Raw genomic sequence first — 27,634 nt, 5'->3', positions numbered from 1 at the left:
CCTTATGTAAACACACACATTTTCACAAGTCTTATACCTAGGCTTTGCCCTCTTAGGAATAGATAGGGGTGTAGTAGCGTTAACTTCTTCAGGCATAAGTCTTCAGGAGCACATGAAGCACTTCGCTTAGTTTGTACTTTGTCCAAGCCCATCAGGAAAGTATGTGAGACATTTTGGGACCTATTGTTAATAGGAATAAAGCATGAACCACACATACTTAACTCCAATTTCCTCTCCTAGGATAGAGTCTTAGAAAAGCCGTAGTTAATGAATCCACCTTGGGTTGGGACATGAGCTTCATCATTCTTCACATGACTTAGTACAATCTTTTGTTGTATATTGTTTTGAGTTCCCTTGTGTTGTACATTTTGTTTAACACATTTTGCATCCATTTTAGGCATACGCACTGTTTTTCCAAAATTCTGGATTAACCCTAAACTGCCTTATGGATGATTTAGTAGTGGTGTACAATGAAGAAGAAACAAAAGTTCAGTGGTATTCAAAAGTTTGAAAAAGTCATCAGGGAAGTAGTTTGTAATGACCCCGACCCGCCACGTGGACTTGGAGTGCTACTTTAGTGACACCTGTGTACTTAATACCTTGTTCATCATATATAAAACACATATATGCAGCGGAAATAAAATACAAAATCCTCAAATTACATTACCAGAGTTCTAACTATTTTTATACACAAATATATCCATTTTCACATAATTACATCCCATAAAACTAAACAAAAATAAAATCTCTATCTACACACTACCTACATAAATTTACACCTCTAGCCCGCTAGACCCGTTCTCTAGGATTTCTTGAAAAGATAGTTCGTAAAGTATGGATGAGGCATAGCTCAGTAAGGGAAAGACTAAGTTAATGTCAGTGTGTGACCAACATGCATTTAATGTACAAAAAATAACCAATTCATTAATTAGATAAACACATTTATGAAAATATTCATATTTTACACTCACACACATAATTAGCCGAGGATAGGGAAGATTACCCGCCCATACAAGTAGTTTCCCTTTACTCTAATACCATTACTGCTACTAGGGCACTCGCCTTTCTCATCAAGCTCTCGAAATTATCTTATTAATTATTCGTATTCACATGAATTAACAGATATGCATATAAGACACTCCCTGTGACAAACACGCCATTTACTTCCCTTATGACACGGGTTGTGTGCGGCCCGAAGGCTGGACTAATGTCCTAGGGGATCCACCCAGACAGTAGTCATATGTACTCTCCGCTAACATACTCCGCCAGTATATGCAGCTCCAACTGTTGGTCCGATTGTCCTCTCCCAGGGGGGCGCATTCACGTCATGTAGACAAATCGGACAAAACCACCCTACACCTCTCAGCACAGGTGTGGGCGCACACGACCACATAACAAATCTCTGGTAACAGTACTGTGCTCACAATACACTGGTCCGCAGGGTTTTTAAAGCATATAATTCAATTTAGATAATAGAAATCCATAAAAACGTGATCCCATTTCCACTTTAGAATGAATAATGGCTACAACTGCCTTGCTGGTTCTAGTGCTCAGCCTTAACCTGCTGGCACGTTAAACACTACTGTACAAACTCAGCTATCTCCCTCTTCATTCCACTCTACCAGAAACAGACCCCTGCACATTTTAGTATTGCCAAGATGAACTGTGTATAGTGATCTGTGAGCTTCCTTTAAGATTGTTCTTTTAATTTCGTCATATGCAGGCACACACAGTCTGATGCGAAATCTCAAAGCCCCATCATCAGAGATACTGAATTCCTCTCCCTGACCATCCCGCACTTTTGCTATCACCTATGCCAATTCTGCATCATCATTCTGAGCTGTCTTAATATTCTCATATAGTGTAGGTTGTACCACCAAGCTGACAATAAATGCCTGAGGACTATCCTCTACTAACTCTATACTGAGTTTCCCCAAGTTCATCAAAATTGAGTGTTGAATCTCCATGGCTGCCAGTGCTGGTCCCACCGATTTCTTGCTTAGTGTATCAGCTACCACATTCGCTTTCCCTAGGTGGTAACTAATGATGTAGTTATAATCTTTAATAGTTCCAGCCACCTTCTTTGCCTCATATTCAGTTCTTTCTGGGTAAAGAAATATTTCAGGCTCTTGTGATCTGTGAAGATTTCGCATTTTCCACCGTACAGATAATGCCTCCAAATTTTAAGAGCGTACACCACTACAGCTAATTCCAAATCATGCACATGATAGTTCTTTTCATATTATTTTAACTGTCTAGATGCATAGGCGATGACTCTTCCATGTTGCATTAACACACATCTCAGACCCTTCAAAGAGGCATCACTGTATATCACAAATTTATCCCCTTCTGATGGGATAGCCAGAACCTGTGCTGAAACCAACCACCGCTTTAACTCTTGAAAACTCTACTCACAATCACCGGTCCAATCAAACTTCACATTTTTTATCGTAAGTCGTGTTAATGGACTTGATAACCTAGAGAAGCCATCCACGAAGCGTCGGTAATAGTCTGCCAATCCCAAAAAACTCTTGACTTCCTGGACATTTCCTGACCTTTCCCAACTCACCACTGCCTCTATCTTACTCGGATCAACTGATATACCTGCTTCAGAGATCATATGATCGAGAAAGGTAACTTGTATTAACTAGAACTCACATTTCTTGAATTTTGCATATAATTTTCTTTCTCTCAATATCTGCAACACCGGCCTCAAATGATGCTCATGCTCCTCAAAACTTCTTGAGTTAACCAGTATATCATCAATGAACACAACCACAAATTGGTCCAAATATTGATGGAACACCCGATTCATTAAATCCATGAATACTACTGGTGCGTTAGTCAACATAAATGGCATCACCAAGAACTCGTAATGCCCATATCTCGTTCGAAATGTTGTTTTCGAAATATCTTTCGCTCGAACTTTTACCTGATGATAACCCGAATGCAGATCAATTTTAGAGTAAACCTGAGTCCCTTGGAACTGATCAAACAAATCATCAATCCTATGGATAGGACATTTATTCTTGACTGCCAGTTTATTTGTCTCCCTATAATCAATACACAACCTCATGGTCCCGTCTTTCTTTTTCACGAACAGAACTGACGCTCCCCAGGGCGGCACACTGGGCCTGATGAAACCTTTATCCATCAACTCTTGTAATTGATCTTTCAATTCTTTCAGTTCAACCGGGGCCATACGATACGATACTTTAGATACCGGTTCTAAACCTGGCAACAGTTCTACAGTAAACTTAATCTCTCGGTCTGGTGGTAAGTTAGACAATTCCTCCAGAAAGACATGAAAATTCTTTCACCACTGATATATCGGCTTGTTTTAATTCTTCTTTTGTCAACTCTTTTATGTACGCAACATACCCCTGGCAACCATTATGTAGCAATCTCCTCAGCTAAATAGCCGACTCCAGTTGTGGCGAGGCATGCACATGTGAACCCACAAATCAGTATTCTTACTCGCCTGGGGGTCCGAAAACCACTTCTTTCTGATGGCAATCTATGCTGGCGTGATGAGTAGCTAGCCAATTCATACCTAGTATCACATCAAACCCCTACATATCTAGGACCACAAGATCAGCTGGTAGTACTCTCTCCTGAATACTTATTGGAAAATTTCGAATCACCTTCCTGCATCTTACTACAGATCTCGTCGGCGTACCCACAGATAGTTCTTTATCTAATAACTGTGTCTCTACCCTAGTTATTCTTACATACCCCACCAATATAAAGGAATGAGTGACACCTGTATCAAATAAAACAATAACTTTACATGGTAAAGCAATAAGGGTACCTGTGACTACATCTCCGGCTGTCTCGGTGTCACCAGGCGTCAGCGCATAGACTTTCGCCAGCACAGTATACCTTTGCTGACCTCCGTAGGACGCTTGGTATCCACCCTGAAATGGTCTGAGAGTTGGTTCATAATTCGACGACATCTGACATGATTGAGCCATATGATCGAGCTTCCCGTAGCGATAACATACATCCTCCCCCAGCTAGCACTCACCTGGGTTTCTTCGTCCACATCTAGGACAAGTGGCAAAAGACTGTCTACCCTCAAATCCTCTGTGCTCTACCATCTGCCTCCGCTAGATCCACCTCCTCTCCAAGGGCCTTGGCTGGGACCCACTTGAAAACTCAAGGGTGCGGTCCTCTTCTTCTGCCTTTATATCTCAGTCTCTCTTGGTAAACTCTCTTCTGCTATAATAGCCTGATCAACCAGCTCTGAAAAATCTAGTACCCTCAATACCGCCACCTGTCTGTAAATATCATGTCTTAGATTTCTCTCGAACATCCTAGCCTTCTTAACTTCATCTGGAGCGATATAAGGGTAAAAACGCTAAAGCTCGATGAATTTTGCCGCGTACTACTGGAAGGTCAATGATCCCTGAGATAAGCGTAGAAACTCCTGTACTTGAGCCTCTATAACTGAGGCAAGATAGTATTTGTCGAAAAACACATCCCTGAATTAAGCCCAAGTCATCGGCACTGGAATCGTCCTCTGTTCCTCCAACAACCTAGTGGTCATCCACCATCTCTCGGCCTCCCCTGCCAATCTATACGTAGCATATAGGACCCTCTGCTCATCAGTGCAGTGAAGTACTATCAGAATCTTCTCTACCTCCTGCATCCAGTTCTCCGCAACTGCAGGGTCAGCCGTTCCTGAAAATGCCAATGGGTTCATCTTCATGAATTTCTCTATAGTACTTCCCTGAGCTGGAGATGGACCTCCCTGCTCTCTAGAGCTCTAAGCTATCTTAGCTATAACTTGCTGAGCCACACTACGTAGTACAGCATCTGAATGCCCACCTCCTGCACCAGAAGGACCTGCTCCGTCATCACCACTAGCATAAGCGCTACTACCTCTTGGGTCCATTCTGCAATAATACCAAATTATCCGAGTATTCAAATCCTACAATACTATACTAGCTAAAATACTCCTACCCTCTTATTATTAATTAAAGGCTGAGCCCTACAGCATGAAAATAGAAATCATCAATAGTTTATTATGGTTTTCTTAGAATCGTCATCCTAGAAAAATCACAGAAACCACCTCACACTTTACCGCCAAACTGCAAAACAAAACCCTAAATTCTCATCCCTATTCCCTAACGCCACCTTCACTAACTCACTATGTTTCTCATCTTAAAATTCCATTTCTAAATTCTGGTATTGTTTTCTGTTGCACTCTAGAGTTTGCAGAACCTAACAATCTGAGCTCTAATACCACAATGTAACGACCCAAAAAATTCTCCATTTTTTTTTCAATAAATAAATTTCTCCTACTAAAGCATCCCAAGCCTCAACGGGCACTGAGGCATTCTTGTACATAATGGGCAACCTATGTAGCGAAAAAGACATAAATCACATAATCATATATATACATACAATATTAGTATTCAATATTTTTCCATATCATAATTGCATATACCAGTGCCTTCTCCCAAAAACTTAACTTCCGTACACAAATTTACCCTATATACAGGGCAATTAAAGGAGTCCCGCTATTTGCGAGCCTGATCTGCTCGCCTAGTTAGTTCACCTGAAAAATATTAGAATAATGGGATGAGTTGACACTCAATAAGTGAAAATATGCTATTATTAGTGTGTGGCGGCCAAGTTACGTAACTATAATAACATGTGAAACTGTATAATCTAGCAAATCACTACAAATAAGTCTTACATTTATCGTAACTTAAAATATAACTGTATCATTTGAACTTTCTATCTTTCATATTGCTAATATCATACAATATTTGTCAAATGTTGTAAAACTGTATATATATACATAATTGTGATTTTCCCTAAAAATCTGTTTGTCATGATTTAACCCTTCATGATAGGGTTGTGCGGTCTCGTAGGCGGGACTTAACTTTGGTTGGCCTACCAGGTAAGTCATTGTACTCTACACTACCTCATTCTAGCCAAATTGCATCCTTTCCTAAGCACGAAACTAGACTGCTACCTCGTCAAATCGGCCCCCTCAACCCAAATCTGGGGAGCTGCATCAACTCCGAGCACGATCTGATGGTACCCACACACTATCTGAGATATGTGGTTGCACTCTATTCTGTAAATAGCAATGGTACCATGCTCTGTAAACTGTATCTATCTGTAATATTTTCTCAGGGATCCGATACTATATAAATACATATACTATAATTATCTTTACTGTTTTCATCATGTTTCCAAAATAACCATAACACTATAATTATGTACTGAAAATACTGTAATATCTGGATAGTATAACTGTAGCATCTGGATGCTATAACTGTATAATCTGTCTGTATAAACTGTCTGTGTAATCTATATGTATAATCTGAGTGTTATGACATTAAGAAAACATGGCATTCTGTAAATATTGTAATGTACTAAATTGAATAAAATTTGTTTATATTTTTCTGTTAAATATCTGTGAATATCTGTCTATGTATTGTATAACATGATATGCTGAAAAGCTATGTAAATGCTATATCAGCTAAATATCTACTCAGGCCACACATTCATTAAAAATCCCTTTTCTGTAAAAATCGTATAATAAATTGGTATATATGTATATACGTATAATCTTTTGATAATATGATTAAAATCTCCTAGCATAACATATTTCCTTTACTTGATTTCTGCAAAAGCCCCTTACTGCACTTGGTCCTACTCTCGCAGGGTTCCCTATTCAACACCCTGAAAACAACATCTCTCAGAATAAAATATCATTATTTTTCTACGTAAGACATTTTATATAACTATGGGAAGGACAAATTCTGAATAAAATGTCTTACCTTGAAATTGGGATTGAATTCAAACCACTCCCACCAATGATCCGCTCCGATAGACTTGTAGAGAACTTTCCCAAGAGCATCGTGGTAGCCTCAGATTGTCGATCCGACGAGAAACGGAGCCGGGATAGAAGAGAGAAGGAGAGAGAGACATTTAGAGAGAGAGAGATGGAGGGTTTTGCGCCAATCTTTGATGAAAAATCTGGATTTTAGCTATTTATTGCCCCAGGTTCATCGACGAGACACGTCATCTCATCGACGAGTCCCTGAAGAAGTTCATCGATGAACCTTCACCCCTCGCTGATGAATTTCAGACTGCCCCAATCCCCCCTCTCGGTATCTTCTCGCCGACGAGACTTATCCTCGTCGACGAGAACCTTATGTATTCTCGTCCACGAAACCCTTGTGTTCGTCGATGAGACCCTGATTAATTCCTTGGGTTATTACATAGGATGTCCATGAGATCAAAGATTAAAGGAATAAGTTGATGGAAACACTATCTAGAGAAATTGTACAAGTCCCTAGCTCTGAGGTGAATCATAAATATGAGGTATTAAAGGAACGCTTACAAGCTGTGGAGGGTACAAATGTGTTTGGATCAATGGATGCATTTGATCTGTATATAGTGTTGAATGTGGTCTTACCACTAAAATTTAAAGTTCCTGATTTTGAAAAGTTTAGTGAATCTAGATGCCCAGTCGCACATGAACATGTATTGCAAAAGATGGCTGCTTATTCCAATGATGACAAGTTGCTTATCTATTGCTTCCAAGATAGCTTGATTGGGGCAGCCATGAGATGGTATATCTAGTTAGACTATACAAAGATTCACACTTGAAAGGATTTAGTTCATGCCGTTATAGCATAGTACATACATGTAATTGAAATGATTCTTGACAGTTTGACTTTACAAAAAATGGAGAAGAAGTCGAGTGAGTTATTCAAAGAGTGTGTCTATCAATGGAGGGAAGCAACAACACAAGTGCATCTTCCAATTGGGGATAAAGAGGTAATCTCTTTATTTGTCAACACTCTTAAAGATCCATACTTCAATTGTAACACTCCGACCCACCACGTGGGCTTGAGGTGCTACTTTATATACGTAACATACATTTCTCTGATAACATACATATACAACCCACCCAAACAAGGGGAATGGGTGTTCCATACTGATCTGTAAAAACATAAATAGCGGAAAAACATATATCCTTTAAAAAGTTACCAGAGTATCTAACTGTTTCCCAACATACATACATACATACATACAAACATACATACTCCGCTATTACAACCCCACAAGGAACATAATTACTGTCTATGACTCATTAGCTCTGACAAACCAAACAATGATCAAAACCAGCTCGGTGGTATGCTAAACTTGATCCCTTGAAGGACCTGAAACATGAATTGTATGATAAGGTGAGACACTTCTTAGTAAGACGAATTATATTATCATTAGTGTGTGGTTAACATGAGATTTCGTGTGTACATAAACAGTGGTAACTTTTTAAATCATTTAACTGACATTTTAAAACTATACTGAATTGTATATCTGAAAATACATGCTGCTGGCTCAATATAGTCCTTTCTATAGTAAATATGCCCATATATGCCTAGAAGATACAACATGTACTGCTGACTTTGCGTTGTCACGCTAATCATAACATATAACATGCTTCCCCCCATGACGAGTTGTGCGGCTTGAAGGCTGGACCTAGCATATAGTCGGCCGACTATAGTTAGGTCAAACATAAAGTAGTACGATGGTGCCTACCCTATGCCCGAAGGCAGAGTCACCCGGAATTACTGCATTGGATGGAGCCCCGTAATTTCTGCATCAGGGAGTACTTTACCTAAACCACCAGTCGCCTTTCCAATATCCACACTCTATCTCAGACGTGTGGTTGCACCCCTACAATATATATATATATATATATATATATATATATCTACGGTACTATGCTCATAACATAACATCATATCAACAGGGTTCTACAATCATATATGACAATTTACATCGTATAAAACTGAAATCATAATTCATTTTCATGAAACTACATAAGACAATAGTTGTTCGTAGTTCTATAAAATATCTGTTGTATATTGTCTCGATAAAAACCGGCATATCATAACTCGACATTTAGCCGTCATAATTCAATATTACACAAAACATGTTCATTCATGCCTACTAAAACTATACTAATGCCACACAATTTTCACCTGCTAAATCATAAATAAAATAACTGTTTGAGTAAATAGACACTGTGTTTAAAATAGGGGTATGAGTATCTTCAAGTTGTTATTTTACTAAAAATATAGATACGTAGGTAAGTAAAGGAAAAATAGAGACAATCAACCCTACTGCCTTTGGTTCGTATTAAAACACGCCTAAGGTTTGAAATCACAAATTCCAACCGATGAAAACGTTCAAAAAACCCATTACTTTAATCCAAAAATATCATAATCGAATTTCATTGGTTGGTTTTGAAAATAACACCGGTTAACCAAACCCTAGCTTTTCCCCTTACCTATTTTCCGAAAAACGACTCGAGACACTCAAAAATCGAAACCCTAGCTTTTCCCGAACTGGCTGAAAACAAACTCCTACAAGCCAGAACGAAAGAACCGTGCCCGGAGCGTATACACGTACTCCGAGTAGCCTTAGGAGAGCGAGAGAAACCTAAGAGAACCCTTAAAATTTGAAACCCTAGTTGAGAGAAGAGAGGGAGTTTAAATTTTCTAAAAAAAAAAAATGAGCCTTCCTCTATTCATAGGCAAGTAGGCAATCGTCGACGGTTTTCTTGAAACTGCCGATGGTTTGGCCATTTTGCCAAATGAAAACCTTCTTAAATCACTCTCGGTAGTTTGCCTGCAGAAAAACCATCGATGGTTTTCTTGAGTTTGACAAAACCGTTGACTTTTTGGTAGTTGTCTCACCCAGTTACTTGAAAACCGTCAATGATTTTTCTCGCCCTCTGTGAAACCATTGACGGTTTGGGCCCTGCCAAACCAAACTCCTTCCTTTCCTTTGATTTTCCTTTATTTCTCTCTTTTATATTTATTTCCTTTTATTTTCAGGGCTCGGGTTACTACATCAGTTATCTTATTGGAAGTGGTCCCTAGAGTTTTGCGGATTTGGAAAATATCAGAGAAAGAATTGAAGGGACATTTAAGATGGGAAGGATAGGCAACTCTAGTACTGGGCAAAGGGCTGTGAAGAAAGGAATTGAAAAAAAGAACGATGGGGAGATACAAGCAATACAAGGAATATTCAACCTGGAGACTCGGGTAAACTTGACTCGAGTCCAAATCAATTGACCCGAAGAACTAGGATCCAAGTTTACTTTGACCTAGATCCATTAGTTTAAAACCTTGGAATCTAAATGCCTTAAGGCCCAATTGGGCTGAAACCCAAAGACAGCCAACACATTGTCCCATGGCACATCTAATCTTACCAAGGCTCAATTAGGCTCTATCACGCCCCGAAACTGCAGATGGGTCCCAGTTGTGATTTTAGTAACTTAACATGTCACTGTATCATTTAAAATATACATAATACTACACTAAATGAGGGTCCGACCCTGTGGGGTACACGTAAACCCTATACACAATCACATACATATCTATACACATCAAATATGTAGCAAAAATGTTCTTTCTAATATATACAACGTACCACACTAGAGTTTATACATGACTAGAGTCTACGCTCCAAAATACAGTACATACCCCGGGTGTCTATAAAACCCAACAACGACAACCCGGTTACAAAATCAGTACTTACTCAAAGTACTATATGTAGCTAACCGACACCTATGCTCCCGAACGCTAGGATGCTAGTTTCGGCTACTCGAAGGACCTAAAAAACATTTGTATATTCGGGGACACCTCTCAGTAAGGAAGAAAGTAGGTTATATCAGTGTGTGACATACATGTGTTATTTCGACATAAAACATAACACAATATAGTTTCAATATTTTCATAATCCAGTTCTAGTACATACGATACCAAACATACGGTCAATGTGGTCACACTTAAGCACCCGATACCCTGCAATAACCGAAGCCTCACAACGATATCGTTGCTAATACAGTGTCCACTCACACCCATCGCTGACCCGCCGGAACAAACAGGTGATGTTTCACACCCTCGGATATAGAGCTGGACACTCTCACTCACAATATTTATTTTGAGACATGACATTTGCCCACGGTAATTAGCCGAGATGTGGCAAATTTCACAAAACCTGGAACAATTTTGGAACTCATGTTCCTATACCCACCAGCCTACGGTAATTAGCTGTCACAACTGTTTTACAGAACCTGGAACATTTTACATAGAACAGTTCATTCCACACTTATTTGAGTATACAACAATCATATCGTTTTCAATTTGAGAATATAGTTTAATACAAATACAGATACGGTCATCTCATTACTACATTTTTATACAACATACAATTTTCCAACAGAAATATAGATGATACCTGAAACCCTCAATTTTCTCCAAAACTGTAACTCGAAAATCCCACATTTTCACTCGATAGATTTTCCCAAATAAGTAGCCAAAACATATATACAATTGTAAACTACATGTTTACCAATTCCGATTTAAAAAATAACTGATATAAACAAAATCCCCTTACCTTTTCCCGAATACCAAAACCCAAGCTCAATGACTCCAAAACAACGAACTGAGGCACCAAAATCTAAACAACGAAGAACAATACTTCCTTACAATACTATTCTCTACAGATCTATCGAGACGAAAACGAAATCGGACCCTTACCTTGATTTAGGGTCAAAACCTGAAAATCCTCGAAACGAAATTTCGATCCTCTATAAACGTAGAGATTCTCCTTCTAATCCACGTGGTAACGTCGGATTGTTGATTCGGGTAACAGATAGCCCGAATCCCTAGAGAGAGAGAGAGAGAGAGAGAGAGAGAGAGAGAGATTCGAGTTCTAGAGAGAGAGAGGTTTTGAGTTTTCTTAGCAATGAAGTAAAAAAATATCCTATTTATAGACCCTTGACTCGGTCCAATTCGTCGACGAGACAACGCCTTCGTCGACGAATCATCTACACATTTCCTCGACGAACCGGTTCCTTCGACGACAAACCTTATTCCGATATTTTACAACTCATTCGGTATCTCTTTGTTGATGAGGCTCTGAATTTTGGAGATGAAGAGTATATGGGCCTTCGTCGACGAGAACAATGACTTCGTTGATGAAGTTTGCTAAATTTATCTTTTTACCCTTTTTTATTTATTAACTCTGAAATTCTCAGGTCAAGTTCTTACAGGCTCATTTAAAAACCGTTCAACACACAACCCAATTAAGCCTAATCGAACCATTTAACCGATTTTCCCTGAACCCAAGCCCAAGTCCTAACTAGCCTTTTAAGTTAGCCAATTTAAACCTATGTCCATTCTCGTGCTACCCAAACCAAGCCTAATTGGGCTTAAGTTAATTCAACCTAGACACAAAATAAACCAAGCCCAACCTGAGGTTAGCCCAATTAAATCAGCCCAATTAACCCAACCAGATCAACCCAAAAGCTAGCCTAAAACCCAACCCCTTGACCTAGGTTAAGTTAACCTAACCCAAGCACACATTAACTATGTTTAGTGTGTAAGAAACACCAAGAAAAATGCAATAAAAAACAATGAAAATAGCAAGTAACAAGAAACAAATTAGCAAATCACAAAAGAAGAGGAAGGTCGGGTTTTTACCTTTAATTGATCCAAACCAAGGTTTGAAAGGTGAGCTCTCTGCCATATTTGACATTACTCAGACATGCAAAATAAGAAAGGGGAGGGGTGATATTCAGAAGAGTAAAAGAAAATGATATTTGAGAGAGAAAATGAGAGAATAGATTGAAGAAGAAGTTGAGGGGGGTAGTGAAACAGAGAGGAAGGGAGAGATCTATGTGAGGGAGAGAGTAAGATCGAGGAAAGAGAGAGGGGTTCGAAAATGAATAACAGAGAGAGAGAGAGAGGTCAAAGACAGAAAGAGGAGCAGTTAAAGAAGGTTCCAAAGAACAAGAGGAAAAGAAAAGAAAAGAAAGGAGAAAAGAGAAGAGAAGGGAAAATGAAAAAAAAAAAGAGGGGGGGGGGGGTTCATAATAGATTCTAAAAAAATAAAGATAGTGGGATACATATCACCGTACGAACGGTTAAAAAATTTATACATACCCCTTGAAATTTAGTAAAAAAAAAAAAGATACAAACACCTCTTGAGGTATAAAAAATTTAATGATCTTGTCGTAAGATTTGACAAAAAGAAATATAAGAAAGATCAAAACACTTGAGGATGGAGTATAAATGCCCCCAAAAATCAAATCTCAAGCCATCTTAAGGAAGGTTTGCACCTTTTGCCAATCTATAAAGGGAGATCAATGTCTTGTACTACTACTACTACTACTACTACTACTATTATTATTATTATTATTATTATTATTATTATTATTATTATTCTATTGAAATTTAGCAAAAAAGATTTTAGTCTCTCTTGAGGTAAAAAATCTCACAAACCTTCATGAGATTTAGTAAAAAGACATGAACTGCCCCCATAGGCATGGCGCAATGTAAAGTAGGAGGGTTCACATGGAGCATCTCTGTCGCCCCTCTGGGGTCCTGTCCGCACGACGTAAAGGGGGGTCCATGGGAGGGTAGCCGTTTCTCGAATGTCTGGCCCAAGTGTGCATGAGCTGTGACCGCATCCGATTTACTAGGGTGGCGAACCAGGGGGAAGGCCGCCACTCTGGGGGTTTGATGCCGCACCGGGGGTCCCAAGGGCTCGTTGGTGGTTGGAGTTCCCATGTTATCGAAAAAAAATAAAAAATGACATGAACCTCTCTTTAGGTTCAAAATTTTCATCAACCTCTATTGACATTTGAATGTTAGGAAACTTATATTCCTTTCCTAGACTTGTATTTTTGTTAAATGTTAGGGGATGTCTATGTCATTTTATTGGAGGTCTATGAAATTTTTTTAAAACTTTGAGGAGTTCTACATCTTTTAGTTTTTGTCAAATGTTTGGAGAAGTCAATGAGATTTTTAAAAATGAGAAAAGGTCTCAAATTTTTTTTATTAAACTTTAAGAGAAGGCTTAGAGGTCATTGTCATTTGCTCTTATTATTATTATTATTGCATGTTTTTTATATTAAACTATTTTGACTTAAAAATCTCAAATGCACTGTCAAATTCATAAAGTTGAATACTCATAATTTATATTAGAAATAGACAAGCAAGACCATATTAGTTTCCATCATGTGGAGAGGTAAAGATAATTTTTAAGATTTATGATTCTATAGGCTTTAGGGTTTCTCAAGACCCATCTAACCAATTTGGTTGGTGGGTTCAATTTATGTGTAATCTAGATACACATTTCAAGTTGTGAATTTAATATTTAATCCACTTGATTTGGCTAAACAAATGTTATAAAGGCAAAAGACACTGATCACCTCTGAATTTCAAGGATCTCTTGAAGTTTGTCAAAAATAAACAAATCTCTTTTTATATTTTACAAGAGGACAACTTTTTTTCAGGATATGTCTATGTATTTTTAGCAAATATCAGGGAAGATTTTGTTGGGCTTTGTGGAGCCTAATTGCGTTCGATCTGGATGATGACCCGACCTTTCTTTAATGAGAGATTTCTATCCTAAGGCTTAATCCATTGAGCGAAGAAACTCAAGCTGTACTCGTGGGGGGTTTGGGGGCAACGCCCCTAGGAAAATTTTTTGGTCCCATTTTTGTAGCCCATTGTTGTGCGCAGGATATAAAATCACCGTTATAGTGATTAGGATTGATTAATGGTTACACTTCGCGAGAGAGCGAGAGAGAGAGTATTGTATCGCCGCACTCTCTGTATTTTCTTTCTGATAATAGTGAAATTCCTATAATTCCGTGTATATAGGCAAAATTGCCGAACCACGTAAATATTGTCTTCTGCGTGTGATTGATTTTTTTTTTTTTGGCGTGTATTCTTTCTTTATTTTGTTTCTCACAGGTTTCAGGAATTTGTTATTAATTCCAAAAATATTTGTGGTATTTTGAAATCTTAGGAAAAATCTATGACATTTTGAAACTTCAGGCGATGCCTTTATTTTTTTGTCAAATTTATGAGACTGTGAATGTCTTTTGTTCTAATAATAATAATAATAATAATAATAAGGGTTAATTGCTTGATACAAATATTTTTTTGGGTAAAAAGGTCAAACATACATTAGCTCGAGTTACAGTTTCATACCAGTATTTTTAAGGAAATTTATCTAAAATTTTAATCTCATGTATTTTTTTCTAGTATTTTTTCCTTTAAAAAATTAAATTTTCAATCTTATTCAACCCATCTACAGCCAAAACAATCTAAATCTAAATTCTACCGGTATAAAATTTAAATTTTATATTTAGATTTATATAAATTTAAATAAAATTTAATATAAGATAATATTAAATTTATTAGTAAATTATAAGAATCCATATTGAATCACTATTTAGCGGGGTTTAAATTTAAATTTAAAACTCATGATCAGATTTTTGTTTTTTTTTTTTGGTCAGGCCCAATTTTGGGCCAACAAAAGCCCAAGGCCGGTTTTGCAAACTTTCGAAGTCGATAAATATGGGCTGCTCTTCGCCCGAACCCGTGGCACTCATCCCCGCTGGGCCGATTCGTAACAATAAAAGCCCGTCTATTTTTGGGATCGTCGTGCAGAATACGCAGATTGCTTACGTTGGAAGCACATGATCGCCCCATCCAGCTCCACTTGAATCACCATTTCTGACTTCGGACACGGATTGCATACACCGCTCCGGAATTGTTTTCGCAGTTTGTTCTCATGGTTCCTTTGCGGAGAGTAACGAGCAAATGGCGCTCGAGGTAGGTTCTGCGGTCGGAGGAATTGAATTCGCGGATCCGGCTGGTTTTCCCCGAAGAATCACCACCAGATCCTGTCCGTCTCTGTCACCACTAATCTGATCTCTTAGATCTCTCTCAGCGAAAAGAAACCCTAGGATCAATGGCAGGAGCGGCCTCCGCACTCTTCCTTCTCGATATCAAAGGCCGCGTATTGGTGTGGCGTGACTACCGCGGGGACGTCTCAGCTGTTCAGGCTGAGCGCTTCTTCACCAAGCTTATCGAGAAAGAGGTTCGAATCTTTAAGATTGTGGGACTGATTTTGATTGATACAAATGATTGTGGGATTTTGCTCTGGACTTGTAAAACTTTTTACCCCCCTTACTTTTCGAGTTTGATTCGGGTGATTAAATGGGGTAGGCATGCTGAATATCCCCCCTCCATTTGGTAAGAAAATGATGAAAACTTAATATCCTTTTACTGATCTTTTACTTCAGTTTCTAAAGAATGGGAAACTCAGTTAAACTCGACCGAATGGTTCTGCTTGGTAGATTTTAGTTTAATTTTGTTTCTTCAGTTAGTTATTTCTCTTCTTACATTCCTACCAACTGGACAGAGTTTTGCCCCACAACCTTTCTTTGCAAGTTGCGCTTCAATTTGGTTTTGGGTTCTTTGTCATGATTTCTGTCTTGTAAAAATGGTCTTAACTCAATGCAAGATAATCATGCTTCATTTGCATCTTTGATCTGTTTCAGGGTGATCCGGAGGCTCACGATCCTGTTGTGTATGATAATGGCGTTACATACATGTTTATACAGCATAATAACGTTTATGTGATGACAGCAGCGAGGCAGAACTGCAATGCGGCAAGCCTTCTTTTATTTCTACATCGTGTAGTTGATGTAAGCGCTATTCATAATTTTGGTTTTACGCCTTTTCCTAGTGTGTTTTTTTTAAAAAAATATAATAATATATAATTAGATAAGATGAAATATGGTTTGAATGATTTTATGCCTGGAAAAATTAGAAGTAAAGTATCGCATGTGTTGTTTTATTTTTTATTTTTGAATAGTGAGGTAAAATGTTTATTAAATTTGTTGGTGTTATTCCCGGCCACCCGTTTTTTTCTGTTGCAGGTCTTTAAGCATTACTTTGAAGAGTTAGAAGAGGAATCACTTAGGGATAATTTTGTTGTAGTGGTAAGTGGATGTTTTTATCTTTGTTTCTATCTATTTGCTAACTTCATTGAGCTTTGCTCCTTATTAGGGGTTAAATATCTTATAGAGGCAGTGGTATCCAAAAACAGTTGGATGCTATAACAGTGAAGCCTTGTGTCTTTGGCAGTATGAGTTGCTTGACGAGATGATGGACTTTGGTTACCCTCAGTATACCGAAGCAAAGATTCTCAGTGAATTTATCAAGACCGATGCTTACAGGATGGAAGTTACACAGAGGCCTCCGATGGCTGTAACTAATGCAGTGTCTTGGCGCAGTGAAGGGATACGTTACAAGAAGAATGAAGTAGGTTTATTCCCAAATAGTATTTATTGTGGATTTTGACCATTGGATGATGGGACTTTTGTTTTGTTTGGTCAGGTATTTTTGGATGTGGTGGAGAGTGTTAATATACTTGTCAACAGCAATGGACAAATCATTAGGTCAGATGTTGTTGGGGCATTAAAGATGCGAACATATTTGAGGTTTGTTGCCTTTCCTTCTTACTATTTGTTCAATGTTAGGACAAAATGCTTGAACCATCCATAGACTATACAATAATTATCTAACTTATACTGCGGAAATTTTGGCTCAAGGATTACGTGTATTCCACTCGACGACACTCTTAAATGCCTTTAGAATTACCAAAGTGGTCATTTGATTATGATCAATTAATTGGATGATTTTTTTGGACGTTATCATCTCAAATAAAGTACTCTCTGTTGTCTTGTGGTCTGGGATTCACAGTACTGTTACAGAGAAAGCAGATTACCAAAAATGGTCTTTTGGTGATGTGATACTACTAGTTGAATGAATTTTATTTGGTCATTAGTGTCATCCAAAAGTAGAGAATTCTGTCATTAAATTGTATTATGGGATTAACAATACTATTAACTGGACTTAAGTGAGGCAGCCTAGAAAACTTAATTGATTTCATTTGTGGAATTTTTACATCTTTAAAAAAAGGGAAATTTTCTTGACTTTAATCATGGTCTATTTGGTAAAATTGTGGGGATTACAAAGGGATAGGATGACAAAGAATGGTATATTTTTTGGTACATTATTTTAGAACAATAATCATGGGATAAGGTTTTATGACTTGTTTGTTTTACATAGTATAATCAATGGGATATTCCCTGTATTATCCTATCCTTAGAGCAACAAAAGGTAACACTTCAATCCCATGTAAATACAATAAGGAGTGGTCCCAAGATACTTTTAGGTTAGTTATTTCACTTGTGTATTTATTGCTTCCTCCCCCTCATCCTGGGAACACTATTTCGACCTCTCCCATGGATTGTATAATTTTATCCCATATGCACAGGACAAGAGTGGATCTAAGACATTATCCTTTGCACATAACAATCAGACACATACGAGAAGAGAGAGGATATCATATTCGATCTCACCCCCTCATTCTGCCAAACAAAAGGGACCTATGAGCATGTGGGTATTGTTGCTCGTGTATTTGATGTCAAATGTTTGTTTCGCAGCTTAGACTATGAAGAATTCTTCTGATTCTTTTCAGACTTGTGAGGCTAGGAAATCCTTGCTTTATATGATTTCCATATGTATGCCTGCTCACCAGACCCAATATGGCAGTTTGTAATTTCTGCACCTACCACTGCGCCAGTGTCCATTTAATCCTGGCCGTGGAAGGATTCTTTCATTTCCAAATCTTTTGTCTTTGCTTGAACATGCTAGTCAATTTTACTTGCCAATGAGTAGTACAGAAAGTATTTATGCTTCATTTGTTGCAGTGGGATGCCTGAGTGTAAGCTTGGCTTAAATGATAGAGTATTGTTGGAGGCTCAGGGTCGAACTACAAAGGGAAAAGCTATAGATCTGGATGACATCAAGTTTCATCAGTACGTTAACTCGCTCACTGGCATAGTTAAAGTTTGCCGTTGTTTTTAGAATTGGTTGTGATTCTGGAGTTCATAAATATATATATATATATACACGGTTTTTTTTAGAATTGGTTGTGATTAGGGAGTTTATATACTTCATTTACATGCCCTCTTTTGGTTTAGGTGTGTCCGTTTGGCCCGATTTGAAAATGACCGGACAATATCTTTCATTCCTCCTGATGGATCTTTTGATTTGATGACATATCGACTCAGTACTCAGGTCCACCTTATGGTTCAGGATGCTGTATTTTTTCCTGTTTGGTTTAGAAATTCCTTATTTTGTAAATTTTATTGAGGTTTAGATTTTGTCTCTCAGGTGAAGCCTCTTGTCTGGGTGGAAGCACAGGTAGAAAGGCATTCAAGAAGCCGCATTGAGATAATGGTGAAAGCTCGGAGCCAGTTCAAGGAGCGCAGGTATGTTTCTGAAGATTTTTATTTACTGCTCAATTGTATCTCCCGTTATTTCTCATAGCCCATTGTGCTGAGTGAACCATGTTTTTCCCAAGTTTATTCACTAGTTGAGTTAATCTTACAGCACTGCAACAAATGTTGAAATTGAGATGCCTGTGCCATCTGATGCCACCAATCCAAATATTCGAACATCAATGGGATCTGCTTCATATGCACCAGAAAATGATGCTCTAATGTGGAAAATAAAATCTTTTCCCGGTGGAAAGGTAATAAATTAGTTTCTTACTCCTAGCTGCTGTTAGTATTTTTTTTTACTCAGCAGCTGCTGTTAGTATTTGGCTATGCATCACTATGGACTTTGAAGGACATATTGTGTTATTACCTTGCTCACTGTTTATGTATGATTTTGATACTCTTTGGGAATTCGAATGTTTAGGAGTATATGTTAAGGGCAGAGTTTAGCCTTCCAAGTATAACAGCTGAAGAAGCAGCTCCTGAGAGAAAAGCTCCCATACGCGTGAAATTTGAGATACCATATTTTACTGTTTCAGGGATACAGGTATAAACTTACTGCCTTTTTCTTTTTTTTTTGGTTGGCTTGGATGTTTTTATATGTGCTTCAATCAGCCTTTGACAAGTAACTTGCTTCGCAAAATGAGTAAACTAGGTAAATTAAGTCAGTTGAGTTTAAGTAAATACATGTTTTGCATAAGTAAAAAAACGAACACTCGAAAAAGGAAAGAAATTATATATATATATATATATATATATATGTAAAAAAACAAACGCTTGAAAAAGGGAAGAAATTATATATATATATATATATATATATATATTGATTGGTTAAAAAGCTATGCATTAAAGGGCATCAAGGGGATGCCAATTGAAGTCCAAGAAGTCAATCAACCTCTGGGGTGGTAGAAATAAAAAATCACATTAAGCTTATTTTCCGTGAGTCCACAATGCCAACTATTAATCGCAGTAAACCATGCTCTTTGCTGAACTGAAGCGTTGAGATTGAATTTTTGAAAATTCTTTTGTTCCTCTCTTTCCAAGTACATGAAAAATTGTGAGAGGAACAAGTGACAAAGCCTTCCTCTTTTCCTTTGTTGCCAAGATCCCTCTCTAGGCCCAGAGTTCCCTCCCACAGATCGAGTGGTAACCCAGCTTTGTCCAATAAGAGACAAAGCCACATTCCAAAGATTTCTAGTCCAGGGGCAGTGGAGAACGGTATGGTCAACTGATTCAACCTCAACTGTGCAGAGGGTGCATCTGTTGGCAATGGTGTACCCCCTTCTCTACAAGTTGTCCAGAGTCAAGATCTTACCGTGAGCTGCTTCCCTGGTAAAAAAAAGCAACCTTTTTTGAGGCTGTCATCCATAACTGAGTCCAAGGGGATTGAATGTTGCTTGGCTCTTAGATAAAAAAATTGTAAAAGGATCTAACAGTGAAAACCCCCTTTTTGTCCGAAGATCAAATAGGAAGGTCAAGAGTGTTTTGAGGTTGGATTTGTAAGGATGACTGTAGAAACTATTGAGCTGGTGAAGTTCCCAATCATCCACATTTCTAAGAAAAGAGTTTCTCTAGAAAAAGCCCTGTAGCGATGCTTGAAGATGCTGGGGCTAATGTGAGTGTCTCTGTCACAAGCAATGTTGTAAATGGTTGGAAGAAAGACACTGAGAGTCACTGGATAGATCCATAGATCATGCCAAAAACAAATGTTGTCTCTGTCCCCCACCTGAAATCTGATAAAGGAGAAGTCATCATCCCAATGTTTCCTAATGTATTTCCACACCCCTGTGCCATAAGGTCCTCTGCTAGCCCGAGAGGTCGACCCATTGTGCTCAAGCCCATATTTGATAGCCACAGTTTCTCGCCATAGGTGATCCTTCTTAGTCATTAATATCCAAAGCCATTTTCTAAGAAGGACTTTATTGAAGATGGGAAGGGACTTTAAACCCAAGCCTCCTGAACTGATTGGCTGCTTCACCGGTTGGCTGCTTCACCGGCTCCCATTTCATTAGGTGGAATTTGAATTCTGCCCCCAAGTTCCCCTAAAGGAACCTCCTTTGAATCCCTTCCAACCTTTAGGCAATAGAAATTGGGAGAGGGAGGAGAGACATGAAGTAAATCGGAAGGTTTGTGAAGGTGCTTTTAGTAAGAGTTAGTTTCCCTCCTTTATTCAAGAAGTTCCTTCTCTATCCTGCTAGCCTTTTCTCAAACTTCTCAATGATGTGGTCTTACGTCTTAGACTCTTTTGTCTTCAAATTTGGCTCCAAGATGTAGCCTGAGGTAGTTGAAATGGAAGGATCCTAATTTGCACCCCAAGAGACCCGCAAGGAGAGGTCCTCTTGAACCGTCACTGATTGGAATGATTTCACTTTTTTGAGATTAACTTTCAAACCTGAGATGACCTTGGAAGCAACTAATATGCAATATAGGTTAAGAATATAAAGGGTCATCCTCACAGAAAATGATGGTGAAGGTGAGAGACCTCCAGAGATCTTCCTTTACTGCCGATTATGAGACCTTTAAGGAGTCCTTAGTTTAGTGGTTTTTTCTAACATAAGACTCAACACCTCCATCACCACAAGGAAAAGGAAGGGAGACAGGATCTCCCGTTCTCAGACCTTTATAGGAGCCAAGAAGTTAGAGGGGCACACATTGATGAGCACTGAGAAGCCTGGAGTACTTATGTAGTGGGTGATCGAAGAACACCATCGCTCCCTGAAACCCATATTTCTAAGAAGATGAAGAAGAAAGTTCTAGTTGACATGATCTAAAGCTTTCTCCATATCAAGTTTACGCACCGCACCACTTCTCCTTCCTCTCTAATAGGAATTCACCATCTCATTAGCGATGAGGGCTGCATCCGTGATCTGTTTTCTGGCAACAAAGGCATGTTGGTGCTGCTTGATAATTTCTGGGATGGCTTTTTTGATCCTTTTAGCGAGGACTTCAGCAAGAATCATACTCCCTACTAGGTTGATTGGAAGAAAGTCCTTGATGTTAAAAGCCTCAGATTTCTTTGGAATCAGGGTAAGAAAAATGGCATTAATGTTGCGCACGAACCTACATGAACTAAAGAAGTCCATAAAAGTGTCGATGAGGTATTGTTTGAGAGTGCCCCAATTAGGCTGACAATAGGATAAGAAGAAACCATCAAGGTCGGGTCGGGTTCTTTGTCCTAATTGCAATCTTTGATGGCTTGGAGGATTTCAGTTTCTTTGAAGGGTCTCTCAAGCCACTTCGTAGTAGAGGGGCTAAGCAATTTGAAATTAATGCCATCCACGACAAGTCTCCAGTTTTCAATTTCAAAATATAGGGTCTTGTAAAACTCACATATGCCTCTTTTGATTTCCCCTTCCTCGACCAAACTATTCTCATCGATTTCTGTGCTCGAAATGGTGTTTAACTTGCGGTGAGCGTTACAGTCCAATGGAAAAATTTAGTGTTCCAAATCTTCCGATCTCCCTCCTTGAGCCATAAGGCTCTAGATTTCTGTCTCCAAGTGGTCCCTTCAAAGCTTATGATCTTTAACAACTCCTTCATTTGGTACTAAGCCCTTGACCTATCTTCTGCTCAACGAGATTCTTGATGTCATTGAGAATGGTGGTCTTTTTTGATTGAATATTATTGATGGTGCTCTTATTCCACACCTTGAGCTTTTATTTCAACCCCGTCAATTTTGAAGCTGGTACAACGCTAGCGTTCCCCTTGACCTGAACGAGGACCACTAGTTCTTTACGAGGTCTATAATACCCTAACCACATGTTCTCAAAGCAGAAAGGGGTTGGCCCCCATTTGACTCCTGCTGTGTCAATAAGAATAGGTAAATGATCCGATCCTGAGTGGCTTTGAAATAGTGAATGTCCTAGTTTGCAGAGATAAGGAATCTTTCGATCCTAGAGAAAGTGGGTGGCTCTCTATGCCCCCCCCCCTCCCCCCCCCCCAATGTGCGGAAGATTGATAAGGGTGTTTTGATTAATGAAATCCAGAAACTATCTCATGCAACTGCTCTCCACTCCACCTCCACTTCTTTCATGGGGGAAAAGCACTTGTCGAAATCTTCACCAATAATCCAAGGAGCGTCCCAGCAGCTTCTAATTTCCAAGAGTTATGCCTAAAGAAGATGTCTAGAGGGTCTTTCTCCTAGGTCTTAGACTCTGAGAGTCCAAAGAAAATTGTCGTCTTAGTTTTTGAAGTGACACGAGACTGAAAAGGAGTTGATGGAATGATCCAGCAACTCCACCACGTTGAGAGTCCACATTAGCATTGAGGGAAACCTATCCACAGGTCTCCCATCCCCAGAGATCTTTGACAAGAAAAAGATCCATATTCTCCACTTTCGTCTCTTGCAAGCAAACAATGTCACTTCTCCACTCCTTGAGAAAGGACCTTATCACGCTTCTTTTGGTCGTTCAGCTCCCTCACATTTCAAGAGATGATTTTCCGCAACATTATTTAACCACGCAAGTAGCAACCTTGGCTGCTGCTTGCCTCCATCAAGTAAGTACAAACTCCCAATCTATCATAATTAACTGACCATTCCAGGCATTTTAGTTCCCTGTTCATGTCTGGTTTCCTATCGCTGCCCATGGGGTCTTTTGGAGTTGGGTAGAGGCTCCACCCTTCTCTCTTTTTCGATGTCCTCAAACAATCTTAACACCCCATCTTCAAACCCCTCAAGGATACCCCAATACTTCTTCTAACCAATTTCACCTTTCGTAGCACCCAATAGAGACCTGCTCCTTGAATTGTGTGCTCTCTGGATCAGAGCTGAACAGCTCCATGAAGTTGGGGCTACCTTGCGTGTCAGAAGACTCGGGCTGCAGTGCACTGCCTCAATGGAAGGGGTGGGAGCTGGGATCAGGGATAAATCAGCAACAACAACCTGCGAATTCTCCTTCTTAGTGACTCGGGTTGCCTCAAGCTGAGGGGAAGGGTGGACCTGCAAGATGGAATTCCAGATGTCAGCCACCAACCCCGCAGCCTTGGCAGGTCATCTGAAAGCATTGTCAATAGCTGAAGGAGAAGAATTAAGAACTAGGAGACCAAAGAGAGTAACCTCCTCAAACACATTGTCAGAACCCATCTTCAAGTACTTCCTGAGGTCAATAAAGGAGGAGAAAAGTTTGGGCCTGGCAAGCTTAAGACCAGAAGAACTAAAATCAGAGGGGGCTCCTGCTCTTCTTTACAATATTCACAAAGGTTTGAGAGCTATCAATCTTCAGCCCAGCTTGGGTGGCCCTTGTAGCTGGTCAGTTTTGGGGATCAATTGAAAGGGCACGCTACAATGGGGGTTAGATGCAGTGAGGGCACGAGTGGTATGCCGAAGGGCCTGCCAAAGATGGAGGAGTCAAATGAGGGGCTGAAGCCTTTGAGAAATCCAGGTTTGAACTGCAGAAAAGGGACTGGAAGTCGAAACCTTGGGCTTCCAAGAAGAGGGAGGGAGAAGGTGTTGCGCAATGACAGCGACTGCATCGGACACTTTTTTCCAACCCTTTGAACCAAACCCCTCTGGGAATACTAGATGTCTCCAACCACCTGTTGTTGTCCCCATAAGAGATAAAAACTTGCCATGTCTATTTGATTTCAGGGAGTGAAAGGGTTTTATCCTGTCCTCAATCTGTGAAACCAAGAGGAAGAGGAACTGCTGGTAGCCTAGAATTCTTCCCAAGCACGAAGGAACCAGGCGAACTCCTCAGGGTCCAAGAAAATGGACTTGCAGTGGCCCCTGCGATACTCCATCGGTATGACAATGTCAGATAGTTCGTCTTCTAAAAGCAGGTCAAAAGATCTCCTTTCAATCCCCACAGAACACTTCGCATCTACTGTGGTGGAGGAGCAGGGAGCGAGAGAACCACTAGGGAAAGGTAATGGACTGCTGACAAGGAGAAGGGAGACAGTAATGGACTGCTGACAGAGTGTTAGGGTTGCCGTAAGGAAGGTGAGAAGGTTGAGAGCAGAGGAAAAGAGGAGAGAAGGGTATTAGGGCTGAGGTGAGAGAATGGTACCCCCCGCGCCGGGGGGGGGGGGGCGAAGGAGCTTAGTCAGGTGAATTTAGACATGTTTGTGATGTAATTCTGGTTATGTTGGTGGATTACTTGATTCTTCCCATGTCAGCCCAACATAACCCTGCCATAGCTCCAAATCTGGTCTTATGGATCGATAGCAATCAATCACTGCTAAAGAGCAAGTGGTTTGTGTAGTGGAAGGCAAATCGGATTCTTAGGATCAAGATGACATTATTGTATTCATTGTTATAAAGTGGCAATTGGTTGTTACAACCATCTTTTGTGGCATCTTAAAATCTTATTTTGTTGTCCTTGGCTTGTTGATTTCTCAAGGCATGTCTGTGATGCCTATAGATGTCTAGTGGGAAACGTAACAGTGGAAAAATTGGGTATTTGAATTGCTTAATTTCTCTTTCAAAAAAAAAAAAAAAAAAGGAACTATAGAAAGTAAAATATTTCCATTTTTTAAAATCAAATGTTGGAAGATAGAACTGTTGATTTATAAATATTAATGGACATTTAGTGCATCATTTTCCTAGTTCTAATTTTTTCTATATGATGTTTGATGGTATAGTTCATGAAATGCATATTTTTTGGGGAGAAATTAGGAAACTTGATATTTTGCATGCATTGAAAAGCGAATGGCATATTGTTGTAAACTATGCAATATGCACCATTTTCCAATCAATTCCTCTAGGTTGAAGTTGGTTTCATTTTCTCAAGTTGATTACTGAAACTGATTTGATGATTTTTCCCTCAATGATGGAACATCACAGTGGTGCTGTTGCTGCTGCTGTTGCTGTTAGTTTTTGAATGTGGCAGCTGTGAATATTGTTCTTTGCATTTATGTACAAGGTTGGGTTTTTGTAGGTTCGTTACTTGAAGATCATTGAAAAAAGTGGCTATCAAGCTCTTCCATGGGTGAGATACATAACAATGGCTGGCGAGTATGAACTAAGACTCACATGAAAGATGCTTAATCTCTTATTTTTTGCATTTCCTCCAAGTGCTTTTTTTTATGGGCTCAGAGCATCTGGTTCTCAAAATTTTGGATAAAACCAAGAGACTCGAGGATAAGTGAATTGTGTAGAAAAACAGGCTGTGGTGGAAGTTGGTGGTTTTGGCCCTTGTCTGCATCATCAATGTTTTATCTGGCAGAGTTTTGTAACAGTTGATGGCTCCAGAGGGTTTACTCTCATCCCATCTTTGTTTGTGCAATTTGAGTCATTTGTTGTGAGTTGAAAAATTGACTGTTATATTCTATTTGAGCCCCATAGTCTACTTAGAAAAACAGTTGGCAATTAAAAAAAAAAAAAGAAATTCAGTTTCACTGTATTTTAAGTCATTACTCTTCAATTTTTATCCATCATTTTATTGTTTGGTGTATATTTCCCCACCAAAATTAATCTGCATACTTGATGCTAGCTGCATGGCAATGCTTTATTGGACTGCTGAAATTGAATTTGCTTTACGTTTGGAGATGTTTTACTTCAAATCTGGATTTGAGTCTTTCACTTTTAGGAGAAACATTTTGAAAATTTCCATAAAGTTGTTTCCTGATAGGCCTTCTAGCATTCAGGCATATAGTAAACCCCCTGTATAAGGACAGCATAAGAAATGGAGGAAGCAAATCAGGTATGTTCTTTAATCTCCACAGCTAAATTTGACATGGAGCGGAAGTGGCATGTGTCACCTGGGAGATCTAGAGCACTATGGGTAAGAGCATGGAAGAGATGGTTCTTTAAGACCCCATTTCCTCTCTGCCTTCTCCTTTGTAATTCCCCTGGATATTGCCGGGCATGGATGCAGGCACCAAAACCTTTGTAATCGCTGGAACAGATCTAGTCTAATGGGGATGAGATATGAACAAGAAGTTATGTAATGGGGACAACACATAGCAAGAAATTCAATTATATTACTGCTAATTAAACTATTGACTCAGTTTCCATTTTCATTTCAGAGATTGGATTTTTATTTTTTATTTTTTTGTGGTTTGTCAATTGTCATGGTACAAGTAATGCCCGTCCAGATTGATGTGGTGGCGCATCTAACCCTATGTTTGGTACGGTTGAATAGAATGGTAGAATGGAATGAAAAATTGTATCACAATTTATCAACTTGTAGAGATTAATGCCATTCTATTCTATTCCGTTATTTGTCTACCAAACAAATCAAGAGATTTTCAGCAGTGGAGGTGAATTGACTAGGTTGTTGGGCTCGCAGCAGGATGACACTGCTTGGCTAAAAATTTGAACCTTTTAAAGAATTGTTATTGTGAAGAACAATTCAATCTCTATTTCTCTGTTGCTACAAACAGGAATTGTTATTCAATCTCTATTACTCTGTTGCCATTAACAGGAATTGTTATTCAATCTCTATTTCTCTCTTCTATGCAAGGAATTTCAAGTTTTGATATTAGGAAGAACAG

At 39.0% G+C, this 27,634-nt stretch overlaps 1 protein-coding gene across 1 annotated transcript; it reads left to right on the top strand.

Moving 5' to 3' along the window:
- Positions 1 to 15,406: 15,406 nt before the first annotated feature.
- On the top strand, positions 15,407 to 26,608 carry LOC131144208 (AP-1 complex subunit mu-2). The gene is made up of 11 exons (XM_058092684.1): positions 15,407 to 15,945; positions 16,409 to 16,555; positions 16,790 to 16,852; positions 16,998 to 17,174; positions 17,250 to 17,353; positions 18,629 to 18,736; positions 18,902 to 18,998; positions 19,095 to 19,192; positions 19,314 to 19,455; positions 19,626 to 19,748; positions 26,077 to 26,608. The coding sequence occupies exons 1-11, from the start codon at positions 15,817 to 15,819 to the stop codon at positions 26,173 to 26,175; spliced, it is 1,287 nt and encodes a 428-aa protein (XP_057948667.1). The 5' UTR covers positions 15,407 to 15,816; the 3' UTR covers positions 26,176 to 26,608.
- The last annotated feature ends 1,026 nt before the right edge of the window (positions 26,609 to 27,634 follow it).

The sequence above is a fragment of the Malania oleifera genome, chromosome 12 (assembly GCF_029873635.1).
Source record: "Malania oleifera isolate guangnan ecotype guangnan chromosome 12, ASM2987363v1, whole genome shotgun sequence".
Classification (NCBI taxonomy): domain Eukaryota; kingdom Viridiplantae; phylum Streptophyta; class Magnoliopsida; order Santalales; family Ximeniaceae; genus Malania; species Malania oleifera.
Note: the sequence above shows the minus strand (reverse complement) of the source record. Positions and strands in the feature narration are given on the sequence as shown.

Excerpts from the sequence above, each read along its gene's own strand:
- LOC131144208 (XM_058092684.1), top strand. The coding sequence starts at position 15,817 with ATGGCAGGAGCGGCCTCCGCACTCTTCCTTCTCGATATCAAAGGCCGC. Across the intron at positions 16,556-16,789 it reads TTCTACATCGTGTAGTTGAT|GTCTTTAAGCATTACTTTGA; the intron begins GTAAGCGCTATT and ends TTTCTGTTGCAG. Across the intron at positions 17,175-17,249 it reads TACGTTACAAGAAGAATGAA|GTATTTTTGGATGTGGTGGA; the intron begins GTAGGTTTATTC and ends TTGTTTGGTCAG.